This window comes from Rhinolophus ferrumequinum, chromosome 14 (genome assembly GCF_004115265.2).
Source record: "Rhinolophus ferrumequinum isolate MPI-CBG mRhiFer1 chromosome 14, mRhiFer1_v1.p, whole genome shotgun sequence".
NCBI classification, from domain to species: Eukaryota; Metazoa; Chordata; class Mammalia; order Chiroptera; family Rhinolophidae; genus Rhinolophus; species Rhinolophus ferrumequinum.
The window spans coordinates 58,114,456-58,133,020 of NC_046297.1; the positions used below are offsets into that span (position 1 = coordinate 58,114,456).

The 18,565-nt window shown below is 39.5% G+C and overlaps 2 protein-coding genes across 6 annotated transcripts in view; both read right to left on the bottom strand.

Moving 5' to 3' along the window:
• Positions 1-1,689, bottom strand: part of TAF2 (TATA-box binding protein associated factor 2) — a 71,399-nt gene extending 69,710 nt beyond the window's left edge. For 2 of the 5 annotated variants that reach the window (XM_033126628.1, XM_033126624.1), the window contains exons 1-2: positions 982-1,689; positions 486-540 (exon numbers count right to left, since the gene is read on the bottom strand). In XM_033126628.1, coding sequence (XP_032982519.1) covers positions 486-540; positions 982-1,064 — 138 coding nt within the window. In that variant the 5' untranslated portion in view covers positions 1,065-1,689. The remainder of the gene's footprint in view (positions 1-485; positions 541-981) is intronic. The other 3 variants (XM_033126626.1, XM_033126625.1, XM_033126627.1) reach the window with 2 other exon arrangements.
• Positions 1,690-2,482: 793 nt separating this feature from the next.
• On the bottom strand, positions 2,483-18,565 carry DSCC1 (DNA replication and sister chromatid cohesion 1). The gene is made up of 9 exons (XM_033125764.1): positions 18,106-18,565; positions 15,878-16,046; positions 13,374-13,508; positions 11,320-11,410; positions 9,340-9,478; positions 8,804-8,856; positions 8,431-8,585; positions 5,547-5,695; positions 2,483-2,944 (listed from the first exon to the last, which is right to left on the bottom strand). Exons 1-9 carry the CDS (start codon positions 18,285-18,287, stop codon positions 2,836-2,838), a joined length of 1,182 nt encoding a protein of 393 aa, XP_032981655.1. The 5' UTR covers positions 18,288-18,565; the 3' UTR covers positions 2,483-2,835.

Consider the following 18,565-nt stretch of genomic DNA (forward strand, 5'->3'; position numbering starts at 1 on the left):
ATCCACCATCAATTATATCCACAATCAATACATCTAAATGGGGGGAAGGTTACTAGCTTTCAAACTCCTTATCTAAAATTTCACTAGCAAGCAATGTCACTTAAACCAGATCAGTCAAGAATCAGAAAACAAAACTGGCCTCTTAACGGCCAACGTAAGTCAGTGTGTGCACTAACCTTACTTAATTTTTTTATAGAAGAAATCTCACTATGGGGATGTTCTTGTTTCCTGCACAATTTTAAAATGCTTGGTAATACAGACATTCATATTCCACAACATATGAGAAGGAATAAAACTTTAATCAGGAAATAGGACAAAAAGGTGGGTGAAGAGGAGATATTCGCGAGGCCATGGAACTTGAAGTCACACAGACTTGAAAGCTAATTCTGACCTGTTCTTGAAACACAGTTATCTGGAAGGGAAAGTTTCCAGGTATTGTAAAGGGTGGACTTGTTACTGCGTATAGTTCTTGAGATTATACTTACCACAACAGATTTCCTCTGGAAGTTTATGTTGTTGATGCAGACGACCTGATGGGTTGTATATTAAAAAAATATAAAAATAAAATAAAGAAAAAAATAATTCTATTATTAAATGAAGCATAATTATATCCACGTATAAGCAACGACTATGTCCTAAGCACCTCAAAATCACACTTTCTGTCTAATTTTAAAACCCTGCAAATTGGGTTAACTTGCCTGTTTTCAATTTAACAACAGCCCCAAAAATAAATTTCTTTGGACAAATACAGTTTAGTACTTTTAAGAAAACGGTTTATTAACCTGCAAGGGACATTCAGTCTGTTGAAACACACTGTCATTCAAAGCATTTTCCTCCTACAAACACCATTTCCATGATAGTGAGTGGGTTCTCGTTTCCCACTAAGTTTCCCAGGCCCACCAAGTCAGTTTCAAGCAATCACAAAACATAATTAACGAAAACAAAACCCAGAAGAGGAAAGGGAGATGAAAAAATACTTATAATTTATATGGCCTTGGGCTTTCAAAGCCCTTGTCTCCTTTCTTCCTGTTCATTCTGGCGGGCTCTAAACCAGTGGGCGTCATGAAGCGATCCCGCGGAGCCTGGTTTCCCGGCTTCCCGGAGGGCTGCGGGCGTTACCGGGCTCCGGCACCTCACACTCCCCGCTCCCCCTCACTCTCCAAGTCACGTCCCACTGCCGGGACTCCTTCGGCGCCCACGCCCGGCCCCGCGCGATCCGCCGCCTCAAACACGCTCTCCCGACTCGGCTCCCTCCAACTGCCTTAGCCGAGCTCCTGTCACGAAGATGCTCCTCTCAAACACCACTCAAAGCGACCGTCAGCCGACATCTTGCCTGTCACCTATGACCTCCAGCGTCTGCGGAAGGACGGGGGCGGGACCGGAAGTGTCGTCAGGGGCCGGGGCTTGCGCGACTGTCGGGATTTTCCTTTTGCCTTTCCAAGTACATATAGAGGTTGAGAATAGTTAACGTTTAGGAAAGCAAAGACAAATATTTATTGGGTGAGTGCAGGAGGGCAGGAAAGAAAGGAGGGAACCTTTCAATTTTAGAGTAAAGGTCTAACGCAAACACATGGAGAAGTATGGGAACAAGGTTTGCGAAGAGCCCGGGGCTGGGGGCTAGTAACCCAGGAGTCTCCTGAGACCAGGAGGTGTGCCTTTGATTTGCTGTGTGAAGACACCCTAAGCTCACTCACTGGGTCCCAGTGATTTCAGCTGTAAAATATATGATTAGACCCCAGGTAGTCTAACGTAAGCTCCAGAGTCCTCACTAGGCACTGCTGCCTCAGTGTTTATTTAAAAAAAATAATAATCCACATAGATCCCCAAAAATGTTTTGAAAGGACAAATACTTTGAAGCCATCATATCTGCATTCCATGTTTATGAAAATAAAACTGTGAATTTTAATAAGTTACATCTTGGTTAATTAATTGTGGATTATCCATTAACATTGTTTTTTAACCTTAGATCAGATTTAACTCTGGCCTGCCCTCTCCAACTTTGTCCTGGTGACAAATTCATTAGCTAAATTAAAATTAATTTGACCTTTGGTCTAAATGAAAACAAATTAGGAAAATAAAGCTATAAAAACTTCATCAAGCATTCCAAAACCAACTAGAAATTATTTGTATATAGCTTTCTAGTGAGTATTACCTGTATCAGTATTCTCCATTATAAGGTTACAAATTGCACTATTAGTATCCTTCATATAGGATTAGGGATTGAATCCATTTCATCCCAAAGTGTGTCTATACCAGCCAGGAAAACAGAGGAGTAATTATCAAGCTAATTTCATCAATGCGAAGAACTAATGTAGGTAGGTGATAGCATCTTATGACTTGCTGTTTTAATGGAAGGTTGAAAACTGAAGGGGAACCCACTTACTTGAGAATGACATTTAAGTCAATAAATAATTATAGGAAACTATCACTAGTTCTCTGAAAACTTTTAAATTTATTAATGATTAGAATGTCAGATCCTGATTAAAGAAATGTAATGATAAATACAAAAACAGCAAATTCTTTTTCTATAAATAAAATCGTATGGACCAGAGATATACTAAACATAACTAAATATAAACATACTTTCTTTTGTCCTTGTTTACATTGTATACACTGTGTACATAATACAAATATAACTTGAAAGATATAGAAATAGCCTATTACATTTACAAAAAAAGAAGAGCAGTGGTTTCAAAATACTTAAGATGAGGAGAAAAGTAACTCAAAGCCCTAGGTTTTTAAAAATCTGGGATACAAATACAGAAAAGAATCTTTTTCTTATAACCAGCAACTTTATATAACAACTTTAGTCCCAAAGGAAAAACTGTTGTTCTTTTAAGAAATGGGTCTTCTTGAGTTATAAACTTTAACACCATTTTGCATTGAAGATCGAGCATATTTAGTAAGTAATGCACCTATGGTTTGCTTCTCTCCACACAAATCTCTGTGGGAACAATAAAAAAAGAAATGAATAGCATGAATATTTTAGGGAACATCACTTAATATTAACAGTATTAATTATTTATAGCTCTCTTCTCTAAGTCCATCTTTCCAAAAAGCATAAGTGTGTGTGTTTGTGGGCTAGACAGTGTGGGAGTAGTTACTAAGCCTTAATTGAACTATATATATTACATGTATCTTCAACCTTCACAATAAGAGTATAAGGCATTATTTAACCCCATGTTAGATATGAGGAAACCAAGGCTCATATTTTGCAGCTAGCTCTCATGTTTTCCCCATTTCATCACATAGCCTCCAAATTAGAAATGCAAGCAACATGATACATTGGGGTCTAGACCCAGAGAACCTGGATACCACACTACCTGTGTGAGCTTGTCTATCTCCCTGAACTTCAGCTTCCTCTTAGGTTCCCTAAAAAGAAGACTATGACTGGAACACAATTAGGGAAAAGAAGAATGGGAGGACATGAACTAGAGAAAGGAGGAAGGGCTAGATCATGTAGGGGCTTTGAAAAACCTGGGAAGATGTTGTGATTTAATTCTAAGCATAATGGGAAGGCCGGCCTAGGAGGATTTTAATTAATGAAGTTTAATATGATCTAAGTTTTAAATAATGGAAGCAATGAGTTGATGATTATGGAAGCCGGGTGGTGAGTTCATGGAGGGTTCATTACATTATATTGTCTCTCTGAGTGTTTAAAATTTTCCAAAATCAAAAGTTTTAAAAGGAGGAGAGGGGAAGGGGGCAAAATAGAGGCAGGGAGACCAATTCAGATCAGGTACAACATGAGCCATCAGGATTTGCTCGTGGTTTGAACCAGAGGGCGAAAGAAGAAACAGAGAAGGGTGATTCCTAGATTTTTTGTTTGAGTAAATGGATTAGTGGTAGTGCTGTTAAGAGAGATGAGAAAGATTGGGTTCGGACAAGGGGGTATCAACAGTTCTGGTATAAGCATGTTGGCTGTGCGATTTCTAGTAGATATCCAAGTGTAAACGTTAATTAGGCAGCTTGATCTGAAAATCTAGAGCTCAGGGAAAAGGTCAAGTATGAAGACAAAATTAGGAAGACACTAAATTGAAATCCAGGCCTAGATGAGGGCATAAAGGGAAAAAATATAAACAAGAGATGGTCAAGAATAGTGTCCTAGAGCACTCTAACATTTAAAGATTTGGAAGAACAGGGAGACATCAGCAAGAGACAGAAAAGGAACTGCCTTGGCAGAGAGGGAGAAAACCGGTATATTTCAAGTAGGAAGCGGTCCAGTGTGTCACATTGTGCTAAGAGGCCAAGTGAACAAGGACAGACGATTGGCCACTGAATGTTGAACGATGGATGGCACGGGGGTAAGGAGATGTCATTGGGTTAAGGAAAGAATGGGATATAAAGAAGCAGAAAGTGAGCACACAAACTTTTAAAAGGAATTTTCTTGTGAAGGAGAACAGAGGACATGGGGTCCAGTAGGCTGTGATAGTTGTTTTTTTGTTTAAGATGAATACTACAGAATATCGTATGTTGCTGGGAATAATCCAGCAGATAGGGAGAGGCGAGGGGAGAGGGGTAACTAGAGAATACAAGTCTTTACGAGGCCAGAAGAGATTTGTCCTTAGAAGCAGGGATGGTTCATACGTTATACAGGAGGGACTGCAAAGCAAGTGGGTGCCGACACAAAGAGGCTGGCAGATTTGGCAGTGGGAAAGACACCAAACAGTTCTTCAATTGCCGTGTCTGTTTCTATTTTCTCAAAACACAAGGTTATAAGCTGAGGGTGAAGAGAAAACTGGGTATGGATGGTATGAAAAGAGAAAAGAAGCTGTACAGTGTAAAGCGAGCTCCAAGGGTAGAAAAGTTCATGAGGAAATGGCACCTTGCCTGGGGCTCAGTACCACTTAAGTTCTTAAGTGAGCCTGGCAAGCTCCACTGTGTATTTTTCCCCCAGGAAATTTAAGCTGCCCACGTGAAAGCACAAAGCAAGCAGAAAGCTGGGTTTCATCTTTGTAGATTTGTGCCTAGGAGGTATGACCAGACAGGGAGAGGAACCAAAGGAGTAGTGTGTGCAGTCAGAGCTAGAGAGACTGACCAGGGAATCCAATCTGCGTAGAGAAGAGAGTAGACTAGACAGGTGAGACACAGTGAAGGGGTGGTCCTATAGGATTTGGGGTCCTATAAGCAGTGGCCTCAGGGCTCCCCTGTTCTTCTGCAATCTGGCTTTCACCACACTGTTCAAGCAAGGCAGCAGAAAAGATAAGAGGAGGCAATCAAGAGAGGGGGGCTTGCATTAGAATCATGGGGGTGTATAATCTGACCTCCTTCTAAGAGTTGCAATTTTGCAGGGAGGAGAGCAGAGAAGTGGTTTTCAGAAGCTGTAGTAAGGAAGGAATATAACACATACCCAACCTCCAGGATAAGTAGTTGTGGAGAATGAAAGAGAAGACAGCCACCACTTGAGAAAGTTTTGAAGGAAGCAGTGTCCTCTGGGAATACGCAAAAAAATTCTTTCTGTGTTCTAATAATAAATATAAAACCCTATGCCACTCTTTATTTAAAAAAAATACAAACTCAAAGTCCATTTTTAATAATTTACTTACTTAATATATGGAGCAATGTCTTCTTCTGTCCACTTCTCCCTTAGAGAGAATAGACTATTAAAACGTTCCTGATTATCCTCGGGTAAATCATCTACTTTTAGCAAAAATATGATTTCTGGTCTCGAGTGTCTATCCACCAAGGCTAAACCCTATTAAGAAATAAGAAGAAAAAGGGCCATTAAAGTAATGGTCTAATGTTTAAATATGACTCATTCTTTTAACTTTAGCCTAGCCCAAGGCATGTAAAATGTCAGCTACCTGAAACTTACACAAACTACCCAGAGACTTACAATAGCCTTTTCATTAAAAAAAAAAAATCTCCTTTAGAGAGTGAATTTTCCTTTTCCCTTCTGCAGTCTGACTTCTACCATACAATTTATCTAGTCAGCTCTAGTTCAGTTACAAAAACCCATCATTGTCACATCCAGTGGGCCCTTTTCTTGGATTCATCTCATTAGCCCTGTTTTCCTTGTAATGTTGATTACGCCTCCCTCTGTGAATCTCTATCTCTGACATCAACGTCTCATTATTTTCCCCCTAACTTGATGTGGCAGTTCCCTGGGCCTTTATCCTGACCTTTCTACTGTCTCACTGTCAACTGTCCTGCTAAACCTGTGATTTCCACCACCATTTACTTGCTAGTGACTGTAATATTTGTATCTGCAACTAAAATCTCTCTTCTGAGCACCCGCTCTCTATATGCAAACCTGTATGTGAATTCATTGCGCATGTCATCCAAACCTGCACTAGTCCCACTGTCCTAGGAAACCAAGAAATCTAGGCGTCACCCTTGAGTCCATTATTCAATCTCCACACCTAAGTGGTCACTATATCCTACAGGTTTTAAAACCTCAACATTTCTCCCTATTCTCTATCACCTATTTCTTTGGCCAGTACTCTCTTAGATAGGAGTATTTAAGTGTTGAGAGCCTGGACAGTTCTTTTTCATCATCTAGTCAACCGTCCATGCATCCATCCTTCCATCCATCCATCCATCCATCCATCCATCCATCCATCCATCCATCCATCCATCCATCCATCCATCCATCCTCATTACTGTCATAGGTTCTTTCCAAAAGGCAAAACTCACCAGGTAGCTCTAGATTCTAAGTGATGTTAATGAATAACCCCAAAGAGTTTTCTACATAGAATTGAAATTCCTTAGCACAGTCCAGTGTCCTCACTAGCTCAGCGGCACCCTTCACTCCAGTCACTCATCCCAAACAGTGCCCCAATTTGTATCCCTCTATGCTTTGGAACACGCTCTCCCATCTGTGCCCTTCCATCTAGAGTGATAGTTCAAACTTGACAGCTAAAACATCCATTCCTTCCGAAAATCATCCTGATTGACCAGTCAGATAGACAAGCCCCAATCCTTCGTTTCTGTAACAGCTTGTGTATGCCTTTCCCATGGCACAGATCGCTCTACATTGTAAGGAGAGTTTTATACGTGCAATGTGCATTCCCCCCTTCCATTGCCAGTCCCCAGGCTGATGATGTTGAGGTACCTTGTGTGATGTTTTCTCCACAACATCTAGCATGGTGCCTAATCATAAAAGGACTATATACTAAGCAAATCCTTTCACTTATTTACCAATACTTACTGAGACCCTACATGCCAGGCAGTATGCTATATATTGGCAAGCAACAGTGAACAAAATTCTATCAAAGAGAGTGGGGAACCACATAATTAAACATTTTTCTAAAGCTACCATGTTTTCTCGAAAATAGCACCGGGTCTTATACCGTATTTCCCGAAAATAAGACCGAGTCTTATATTAATTTGTGCTCCAAAAAACGCACAAGGGCATACTTTCAGGGGATGTCTTATTTTTTTAGGTACAACAATCTACATTTATTCAAATACAGTCGTGTCATCCTCTTCTGGAACATCGTCACAACGTACTAAATGTGCCTGTCTGGCTGACGATGTTAACTAGGGCTTATTTTGCGGATAGGTCTTATTTTTGGGGAAACACAGTATGTGATAAGCACCATGAAGGAAAAATATAGGGTGTTATGGAAAAGTAAAACATAGGGCACTTTTTTTTAGAGTGGAGGGCCTCCTAGATGAAGTGACTCAAACATGAGTAGGAGGTAGCGGCTGAAATTAGGGAGATCATTCTAGAACAAAAAGGTTTGTGTGAGGGTCCTAAGGTAGGAGAGAGCGGGATGGTCTTGAAAACCTAAAAGAAGGCTGGTATGCAGAGAGGAGGAGAGAAACTTGCAAGAGATGAAACTACATGGAGGATTACAAAGGGCCTTGTAGGCCAAGATAAGAATTCTGGATTTCATATCTTAAATGCAATGGGCAACCATTAAAGTGATTTAAGCAAGATGTTCATCTAATTTGACTGGCATTTTTAAAAGGCAATTCTAGTAGCAACACAGAGAACGGATTGGAGGTGGGCAAAATTAAAAGTATGGAAGGCCTGTTTACGGACATTATTGGTATTTAGAGCCACGAAACTGATACTTTGGGCTAAGATGGTGCTGGTGGAAATGGAGAGAAGTCAAATCCAAACAGATACACCAGATGGGAACTGGGATTAATTGTAAATGGGCCTGACGGACCTCAATGAGGTGATAAAAATGTTCTGAAACTGGATTGTGGTGATGGCTGTGGAACTCACTAAATTTACCTAAATTCCTTTTTTCAAAAGGTGAATTTTGTGATATATAAATTATACTTCCATAAAATGTTGGGGGTTTTTTTGTTTGTTCTTTTACAGATTTTGTGATGGATTAAGTGTATAGTGTACTCCTAATGGGTGCCTAGGAAACTAAATATTGGCTCCAAATTCAGTTCCAATACAAGTTTCATTTCACCTAGTAATTAACGTTACCTGTTGAGTCATGGTAGCAGTCACTAGGGCCATCTTACCTTAAGCTGGTCAAGCCTCGTTATCATTCCTTCAGGAACACTCTGTTGCCACACTTCTTGAAACTCAGCGAGATTGAATTTCACTGCATTTTGAAGTAGCATTTGTGCTGTTGCTCTGCATATTTTATCAGCACTCAATTCAAAATAAACTTCACCTAAGGAAAAGGTATCATAGAGTTTCCTATTTTCTTCTTACAATTAAATACACTACTACTGTTTTCTTTTCTTCCATGCAGTTCACAGAAGGAATGACACACAACTCATCTCCCACAAACCCATGCAGTTATTTTTAACATGAACACACCTCAAAAAGACATACCAATTTTAACATGCATGAGTTACAATACCCATTAAAATACATTCCAAGCCATACCTTCTTCTATATATTTCCTTCCATAACATTTAAGACAGTGTTCGATCATCTCCCTGAAAAATTTAAAACACTCATTTGAAAAGTTATCACATTTTTATGCATTATATTTTAAATACCACTGCTAACAAGAAACTAAGATATAAACTTGAGATTTGAAATAGTATGTGATTTTGGTTGCCAAGTAAAACTTTACATTAGGCACTAACTAACTAAAATATACTAAGTATTTTTACTAACTAACTAAAATATACTAAGTATTTTTACATGAATTATGTGAGCATGCATGAATAATTTCAGCACACAATATTACAAAATAACTTAAACATAATTATTTTATATTTTTATGGAAAAAAAAAAGCACGTGATGCACATTTATTCACCCCAGTGACCAAAATTCCCAAGTCCTTCTTGGTTGTATAGTTTTTAAATTTCTATACCAAAATAGAAGTAGTCTATTCCCTGGGTTTAATTCCACCCTTGAAAATAATTTTCTTCCCCTTAAGGAAATCTGGAGGGACAGTAATTAAAATACTTACTCTGGCTCTAATGGTCCAAGTTCCTGAAGGCTTATACTCAAAGGAACTTTACTAAAAGACCAAGATTCAGAATCCACAAGCTGAGTTACATGAGTCAGAAGTTTCATCTCATAATCAAATTCAAGAATCCTCCAATAACCTACAAATTCCAAAAGTTATATTTATCAGAGAACATACTAAGCAAATTAATTGGCTAATAAATTGATAAAGTAGCTGCATGCTCTTGCCCACTGCAAAAAAAGGAGACACTAACAGTCTTAGCTTTCTTCACCAGCAATGCTTCTTTATATGCTTTTCTCCCAGTCATTACAATTATTTCTCGAGGGAGATCAAATAGTTTTTAAAGAGTACTTTACATATGATTAACACTGACTTTTTTCAAGTGCTTTAATACTCAATTATCTCACAATAATCTTGTTGTTCTCAATGGAAATATGGAAACCTATAGCTGGTACAGTCATTTCATTGGAATGTCCTACAAATGAGATGAAGGTCATAGGTTTGATATCTCACACAGTCACCTCTGCTGTGGGGTACTGCCATGGTTATCGTTCTCATCTCAGCTATCTTGCAGAGGTGTTCTCATGCTCAAAAAGAAGTCTAACTCATTCAAGAGACAAAAGATTCAGAGGTATGATGTAGACCAGGGGCAAAATAAAGGCTGGGCATCAAGACACCTTTCCCTATTCCGGGAAAGATTATGAAATGCCATCTTATAATCGAAGGCACACCCACCACCCCTGGAGAAACAAATCAAGTATACAGCCACCATTTCCGAGGGAGAATGTTGATATTCTTATGTGGAAAAAATAAAGGCAAAAATAAAAATGCAATGTGTAATATAAAACAGAAATAAAGCTAGGAATAATCTATGCCCCCCCCCAACATCACCAAAATTTTATCTATCCCCAAGCAGTAAGTGCATAATGCACAGGGCTACATTAAAATCCATTGTGGTTGGTTTCTTAACCTTAACATTTACAGTACCCATATACCACAGCAATTAGCAGCAGGCATCCATAATTAAAAACTTTATTTCCTCTCCTTAGGACCAAACGGGTCTCAAGAAACCACCACAAAGAGCTAAGTGCTTCCAGTTAGTTCTAAAGTCGTGTGCAGTTGCTTTATTCAGCATAATTTGCCATATTAGAGAGTGAAGGTCTCGGGAAAGCTAATCTGGCTTGGCAGATTGTGAGCAAATTGAACAGTGCATCTACCAACCCATGCCAATTTCGTCCTTCCTAACACATGGGTACAGAGTTAAGCTGCTTCTCTGGGCCAGCTTAAAAGAGCTGAAAAATGCACATAAACATCTACTCAAGTATTACTACAGGCCCAGATGCTGGAAAAAAGCTCCAACTCCAGACCAGAAACCAGTCAAAACACTCAAGAAAGTGCTCCGGGCTTCTCTATCAACCTGAGACCCACACACACTACTGGATCTTTTACATGGGTATATTATACAAACTGTTTAACACATATTCAAAAATATGGTAAGAGTTATCACAAGAAGAAACACAGTCCCATCTTCCAAGCAATTTGGCAATACAATGAGTTCAGTAAGTTAATTCTGAACCAGGAGTTCAAGTCAACCTGGGTTCTAAGCCTTATCCTATCACTAACTCAACATGTAGCCCTGGACAAATGGGTTTCCCTTTCTAGGCCTAGTTTCTTCACCTCTTAAAAATAATAAAGAATTAGACTACCTGATATCTGAGACCTTTCTCAGTCTAACATGGTTCTTCCATTACCACTTAACCCAAAGAAAAAGACCTGTAAGGCGTGGTTGAAGTCAATGGCTACACCCAGACCTCCTCGTGTAAAGGTGATCATGTGTAGTCTCTATCCCACACCCAAAAATACAAATATCATCAACCTTGAGCCCAAAAGATTAAGCAAATAACATGCAATAGGGTGAAGCTGTCCAAAATCTTCTCTCATATGATGTCCAATCATCATTAATAACAATAGTAATGCTACCTCCAATCTCACAGGCATTTAGAACTTGTAATTGGGCCATTATTTCTTCCTCACTTGCCTGAATTTGATCAAGCAAATCTTCCGTTGTATACTAAAACGAAGAAAAAAACAAAACAAAACATTTTAAGGCCTTTGAAGAATATTTTTTAAGACTTTTTGAGTCTGAGGGAATAAATACATAGCACAGATTAAGGCAATATTTATACACTAGCTCAATTTCTTTTGTTTATGTATAATGATTACTACATGAAGTCAGAGTATGTCTTAGATGAAAACATGGAGTAAATCTTCGTGATGCTAGGTTTAGCAATCGTTTCTTAGATAGTACACCAAAACACAAACAACAAAAGAAAAACAGATAAATTGGAATTCATCAAATTGAAAAACTTTTGGTTCAAACATCATCAACACAAAGGGACAAATATTACATGAGTCCAATTATATGGGCTATTTATAGTCAGATACACAGAGACAAAAAGTAGTATAGTGGTTGCCAGAGGCTGCAGGCAGGAGAGACTGGGGAGTTAAGTGTTCAATGGGTACAGTTTCAGCTTGGGAAGATGAAAATTTTCTGTAGGTGGATGGTGGTAGTGGTTGCAGAACAATGTAAATATACTTAACGCCACAGAACTATACACATATGGTTAAAACAGTGAATTTTATGTTATGCACATTTACAATTTTTTAAAAAATCAAGAAACTGAAGAGACAACCCAGAGAATGGGAGAAAATATTTGCATATCATATATCTGATAAGGAACTTGTATTTAGACTACATAAAGAACTCTCTCACAACTCAGTAATAAAAAGACAAATAACCCAATTAAAAATTAGACAAAGGAGTTCCCTGAAAGGTTACAGTTGCCACATCAAATCTACTCTTAGCTATATACCCAAGAAAAATGAAAACATAAGTCCACTAGAAACTTGTACATAAATGTTCACAGCAGTGTTATTCATAATAATCAAAAAGTAGAAACTATTCAAATGTCCATCTGCTGATGAATGGGTGAATAAAATGGGGTATATTTTAAAATAGGGTATTATTCAGCAATTTAAAAAACGAACTGCTGATACATGCTGCAGCATGAATGAACCTAGAAAACACATGCTAAGTCAAAGAAGAAGCCAGTCTGAGAAGACCACATATCATATGATTTTTATCATATGAAATGCCCAGAAATCAACAGAGAAAGACAGTAGATTATGGTTTCCTAAGGCTAAGGTGGTAGAGGGAAGGAGGGAAAGGTAGGAGCACATGGTTTCTTTGGGAGGTGATGAAAATGTTCTAAACTTCTATATTGTGACGATTGCACAATTCTGCGAATATACTAAAAACTGTTGAATTAAACACTTTAAAATGAGTGAATTGTTTGTTATATGAATTACATCAAAGTAAAGCTGTTACAAAAAAGAAATCAATCAGTCAATGGAGCAAAAGAGAACTTCTGATACAAATATGCGTATGGTCTTCAGGATACCAGTAGAGTTCTATAATTTTGAATGGAATTACATTTAAAAAGTACCATTTTTTAAAATTTGGTTTATAAACTTTTTTTCATACTTCCAGGAATTAGTCAATCCTGATATTAGAGTAAGAATACTCTCCACAATGTATTTATGTAATACAGAAAATCCAATACTTATCATCATTCATTTTCTCAAGTTCCTAATTATAATTTTTCATTAAATAAAATTAATTTAACCTGTAAAAAACTATTGTTGCATAGTTAGGAACATGAGCTTTCAATTATGTAACCATCACCATGATATCCGGCATTTGGTTTATTATGCTCCAGAAAAACAAACAAACCAAAAAACAAAACAAAACAAAAAAACAAGGTGGGAGGAAACAGGGGACAGAAGAAAACAAGATTGACAAAATATCAATAACTGTTCAACTGGGTAATGGATATATGGGGGTTTTTCCACTTTGGGGTATGGTTGAAATTTTCATAATATAAACTAAAAAGTAAGAATGTCACCAGTAAGTGCCTCTAATCATAACTCTATTTTTTTAATTCCAAATTAAAAAATGAAAATAACAGTCTTACTTTTGAGCAATTTGAATCCTTTTCTTTTTGACTGTCAGGTCCTTCGTAGGTATTCTCCATCAAAAGTCTCTTTAGCTTCTTTAATTTAGGTCTACATCTTCTTAATTCCCAATAATTATTAGAAAAACCAAAGATCTAGAAATTAAAAACATATCATAACCTTTTAGGGGCTGTTCTAAAAGAAAATTTCATACAAAATTTCAACCAACCCACCTGCCCTCTACAAGAAGCAAGAAAAGGGAGACTGGATATCTGGGTTCTCTTAGGAACGTACTCATCCAGCCATCTCAAACATATAGATGGGGATCTTCAGGAAACGTCTTTTCAAACCCCAATTAAGAACATGCTGCCGGCGCGGCCAGGTGGCTCAGCTGATCAGAGCGCAGTACTCATAACACCAAGGTCCCGGTTCAATTCCCACATGGGCCAGTGAGCTGCACCCTCCACAACTAGATTGAAAACTATGACTTGACTTGGCGCTAATGGGTCCTGGAAAAACACACTGTTCCCCAATATTCTCCAATAAAAATTAAAAAAAAAAAAATGTGCTGCCAACATAGAACCAATAACTGAGCTCCACTATCTCAACTATCTGAAAACTAGAATGTGCCCAGAAAAGAATGACCAACCAGGATGGTGACAATTCTGCAAACCAGGCAGAAACAACTGAAAATGAGTATTTTTGGGCTTAAAAGCAGAAAATAAAGAAGAGACATTATCACAATCATCAAATAACAAAAGGATGTTAAAGGGAAGAAGGGTTACCCTTGTTGCTCATGACGTCAAAAATTAAGCAGAAGTTAAGGGACAGAGACTTTGATTCAATGCAGGAACTTCTTTATTTAGAATTGTAGCTATTATAGTTCCTTACTGGACTTATGGAACAGTGAGATGTCTACCACTCACAGTACCGATAGTGGCTAAATGATGGATAAATATGTTATCCCTCTTTGTGTCTCCAGAACTTGCCTAGTGTCTTGCACTTAGTAGGTGCCTAATAAGCGTTGCACATGAAAGGAGAAAAGGCTGAACTGGATTAGCTCTGGGGTACGTTCCAATTTGAAAATAGAAGGCCAGGGGATGCTTCCACTCTCAAACTAGTATAAAGCTTGATTGCCAAAACAAGGCCCAGAGCCTGATGAGGATGCTGCTAGATTTCAGGCCTTCAAAAGAGGAGCTGAAGAACCAAACCAGAAAGATTGATTTCACAAACTGGCAGCCTGCTGGCTATATCCAGCACACAGACATTGGTGTGTGCTTTTGGATTAGGAGAAGGGGAGTAAGTTTAGCATAGAGTATAAATTAGTGGCCAACATTGAAAAAGTAAGAGTTTTTGACCCCAAAATCGAAATTTCAAGCTTTATTTGGGAAAAAGAAATGAGGAGACCTGGCAATGCTGAGTCTGCTTTCCCACAAGGCCAACTAGTAGCCAAACGCCTACTTAGGCCTTGTGTTCTTCCATTTGCCATGGACCCCACCATTCCTTATTACTCCTAAGACTGGACATCCATCACCATTTACCAAGGCCAGCCTGCTTTGTTCACGTGCATTCCTTACCTAACCTTTTTAGGCACCCGAAGTACAACCACAGATTAAAACTTTGGTTAGTAGACCTTTGCTAAGTTTTCCTCAGTCTCAGTACACAGAATTCCCATTGCAAGGGCTCAAAGGTATTCATAGATACTGTTGGACCCTCACAAAAACACCTACAAAACTAGTGATGAGAAAATAACCTCTTTTACCAAAGGATGAACTGAACTGCCAATACTTCTAGTTAATTACAGTGAAAGACATAACCCTACCAAGACCAAAATACAATATTTACTGCAAGTTCTTCTGTTCTAGCAACATCCTATAAATCACTGAGACATCCCAGTATTTTCCTTTATTTCTATTCCAATTTTTTTTTTTTTTTACAAAGGTACTTGGCTTGAAGTTATTCTGACAGAATCAAGGGCTGTGTTTTGATTGTCATATGTGTAACAATCTAGCCAGGATGGAGACATATTGTTTGGTATCTGTCATCAGTAGTCTCCCCCAAAACTAAGAATTTGTAATATATGGCTAGAGATAGTAATGAACTAAACAGACTTCAAAGGTGAGAAATACACTTCCCACAAAAACTCAAAGTTCTTCATTTCTCTATTCATAAATATTACCTAACATACTAGTTATGGTTTGAAGGAGTCTCCTCTCAAAACATATCCACAGAAAAACTTACCAAAAATGGATAAAACTCTTAGAATGAGTTACCTGATAGCAACTTTCTATGTTACAGAAAATGATCAACTTGTCTGGGACTCAAAACTTAAACTGGGAAAAGAAAGACAACTTCACAAGGCTACAAACAAAATAATGCTCAGAAATTTCAAATCTCATTAGGGAATTTTTCAGATTTCCTGTGATTATACATTTCACACCTAAAGTTTTTAACTAAAGACAAGATTAGGACACGTCTTGTCATTCTCATCCTTATATAAATCAGGAGACAGAAAACAGTATACCTCAGTGTGAGTAAGGTTACAGTGTGTTTCTTCCATCTTCAGCTGGTCTGGGGTTTTACAACCAGGAATTACAAGCAACATATTTGAAGTGTCTGCTATCTTCAAGTCGTATGTTTTGTCTTTACTGCACAGTACAGCCGGTTCATCTTTATCACCACGAATCACAAGGCTACAGGAAAAATGGGAGAAGAAAACACATGGTCTATTGAAATGCCAATGGACCCCTTCATTATAAACAGTTCCAACATCCTCTAGGCTGGTAGAATTTAAAATTGTTCCTTAATGAGGCTGTATCTGGCCCCTGCTCTCATAGCCCTTGCTCAATGATGGGCTCCACAGAGCAAGAACTGGGCCAACTAAGAACCAAAGGGGCATTAGGTGGCCTTACTAAGGAAAAATAACACAGGTAAGGAGTCAAAGAGATCAAATGTCACCACATGGCACCTTCGCAAACTGCTGGGAAGAGCACAAGACAAAACTTCAGTCACGGTGTCACACTTCTAAAACACGCAAAAGTAGTATTTCTGAAACTTATGCATAGGCATCTTAGGGAATCTTGTGAAAAAGCAGATCGGATTCAGTAGGTCCGGGATGGGACCTAGGCTTCTGCATTTCTAACAAGCTCTCAGATGATGTCCAGGCTACCGGTACTGGTTCCCACCCAGGAGTGGTCATTCTTGTTTTGTTCTGAGAATCCCCTAATAATCAATAGAGCACATCCTGGCCTAACCATCAGCTATGTTGCAAAGAAATCGGGAACTTGTGAAAACAAGACTACAATGCTGAATGAAAAATATGTAAAAGATGTTTACACACTGGTCTACCCAAAGTCTCTGACAAAGGGTCACAGGTAGAAAAAAAAAAAACAAAAAGGAAGAGGAAAAAGAAAGACCAAAGACAAAGATAATTAGATGACGAGAGTTGGTTCTAGCAATTTTTCTTGTCTATAAAGCATTTAACCCTCCTGTATACGATTCACTTTTTTAAAATGATAAAAAAACAAACCTGAAATACAAGTCTGTGTAAATACTGTTTAAAACTAAGCTTTCATTTTAAGTGACAAGACTAAAAAGTTTTTATTAGCTTTCTGGTGCTAGTAACATTTACTATTCCCGATACCGACCCTGTAACATTTATTTGGACATTGTACTATCCCTGCTTTGAAGTATTTTTAGAACTACCCCTCCCCCACAAAAAAAAACTTTTTAACAAACATTTCTAGGTGAGCTAGATTAACTATAACTGGACAAACAGAAGGCCCTCACACCTGAAGTCCTTTCTCAAATCCACACCCACTGGGTGGAATGAAAACCCATGAATGAAGTTCTTCAGTTCCCTTAAAGATACTTTGTGGCTACCATCTGGAGCCTGGCCAGTTAACTCTGTTTGCTGGGTCAAGTGTGAAAACTGAAAAGACAGCCTAAAGGATTCCATTTAAAGGAACCTAGAAGAGAACAAACAACCTAATAAAACACAAGTGTTGGGGGAGCCAGCAGTGCAGTAGCCAATCAAACCACGACTCCTAATCCTAATTTCCAGGAGTTGGGAACCGCAAAATTGAGAGAAAATGATTCTTTAGACGTCTCCTTTGACCGTGTTTTTTAATCCATTGTCTTGCAGCAAATGGGTAGTTGACCTCTAATTAGAAACAGCTCAGATTCCCATTCAGTGACGCCAAGCAGGTCTGTTTTTTTTGTTCGTTTTTTTTTTTTTAGTGCCTTCCACAATTACCAAGTGTGTAAAACGGCTTTAAACATATTCCCTACGGTCCTACCCATCGTGTGAGTAAGATAAACATAAGTAGAGGGCAAGAAGAACGGTATAAATGCGAGATGTGGCCGTTGCATTTTCGTGTAGAATGGCCAAAGGTGTTCTGTGCAGCCCCCTGGCATCAATGTTAACCAATCTTCAAAACGTCACTTAGGTTCTATGTTCTGACCTGTCTCTGACCAGGCCTCTAAGATCAGCCGGAGCAGGCCTATTTATTGATCACCTCAGATCAGCTAACCGGACGGTCTAGCAGAGGAATGGAAAAAGCGGGTTTCCTCTCCCTGCCTAGAGAAAAGGCCGTGGGGATCAGGCCACCAGCCTGTGTGAGCACCGCCCCCCTCTCCACCCAGGCGACTCACTCCCCCTCTCAGGCCCCGTTTCCTCATCCTGCGTTTTCGCGCAGAAAAAGTCAGAAGGTGGCTAGCCCGAGGCTGGAGGGCCGGTCGACCCCCGCTCACCTGCTTCCCGCCTCGAGCTGCTGGCCCAGCGCGGGCTCCAGCTCCAGCAGGCAGAAGTCGCCGGCGGCGGCGGCACTGGCCTCCGGCCGAAAGCCCAAGCAATGCACCGTCGGCAGCAGCTCGGCCGGGTTCAGCTTGGCGATCTGCAGCGTCGCGTCCACCTCCTCGCGGGTCCTTCTCATCGCTGCGCGGAGTCCGGGGTTGCGAGCGCGAGAACCGAGGTCCGGACGCTGCCGGGACCACGCAAAAGCCACAAGACGCAGAAGAGACAGTTTCTAAAGCGCGCCAAGGCGGCTGGGGGCGTGTTTCCGGGGCGGAGCGCGCCGCGGGCGCGTGCCCGGAGGGCCCTAAATCTTCTTCGTGCGCGAGCCTGGAGGATGTCTGGTCGCCCCCAGGCCGAGCAGCGGTTGCGGCGAGGAAACCCGCTGAGCTCGCCCGAGCAGAGCCGCGACCCCGCGGG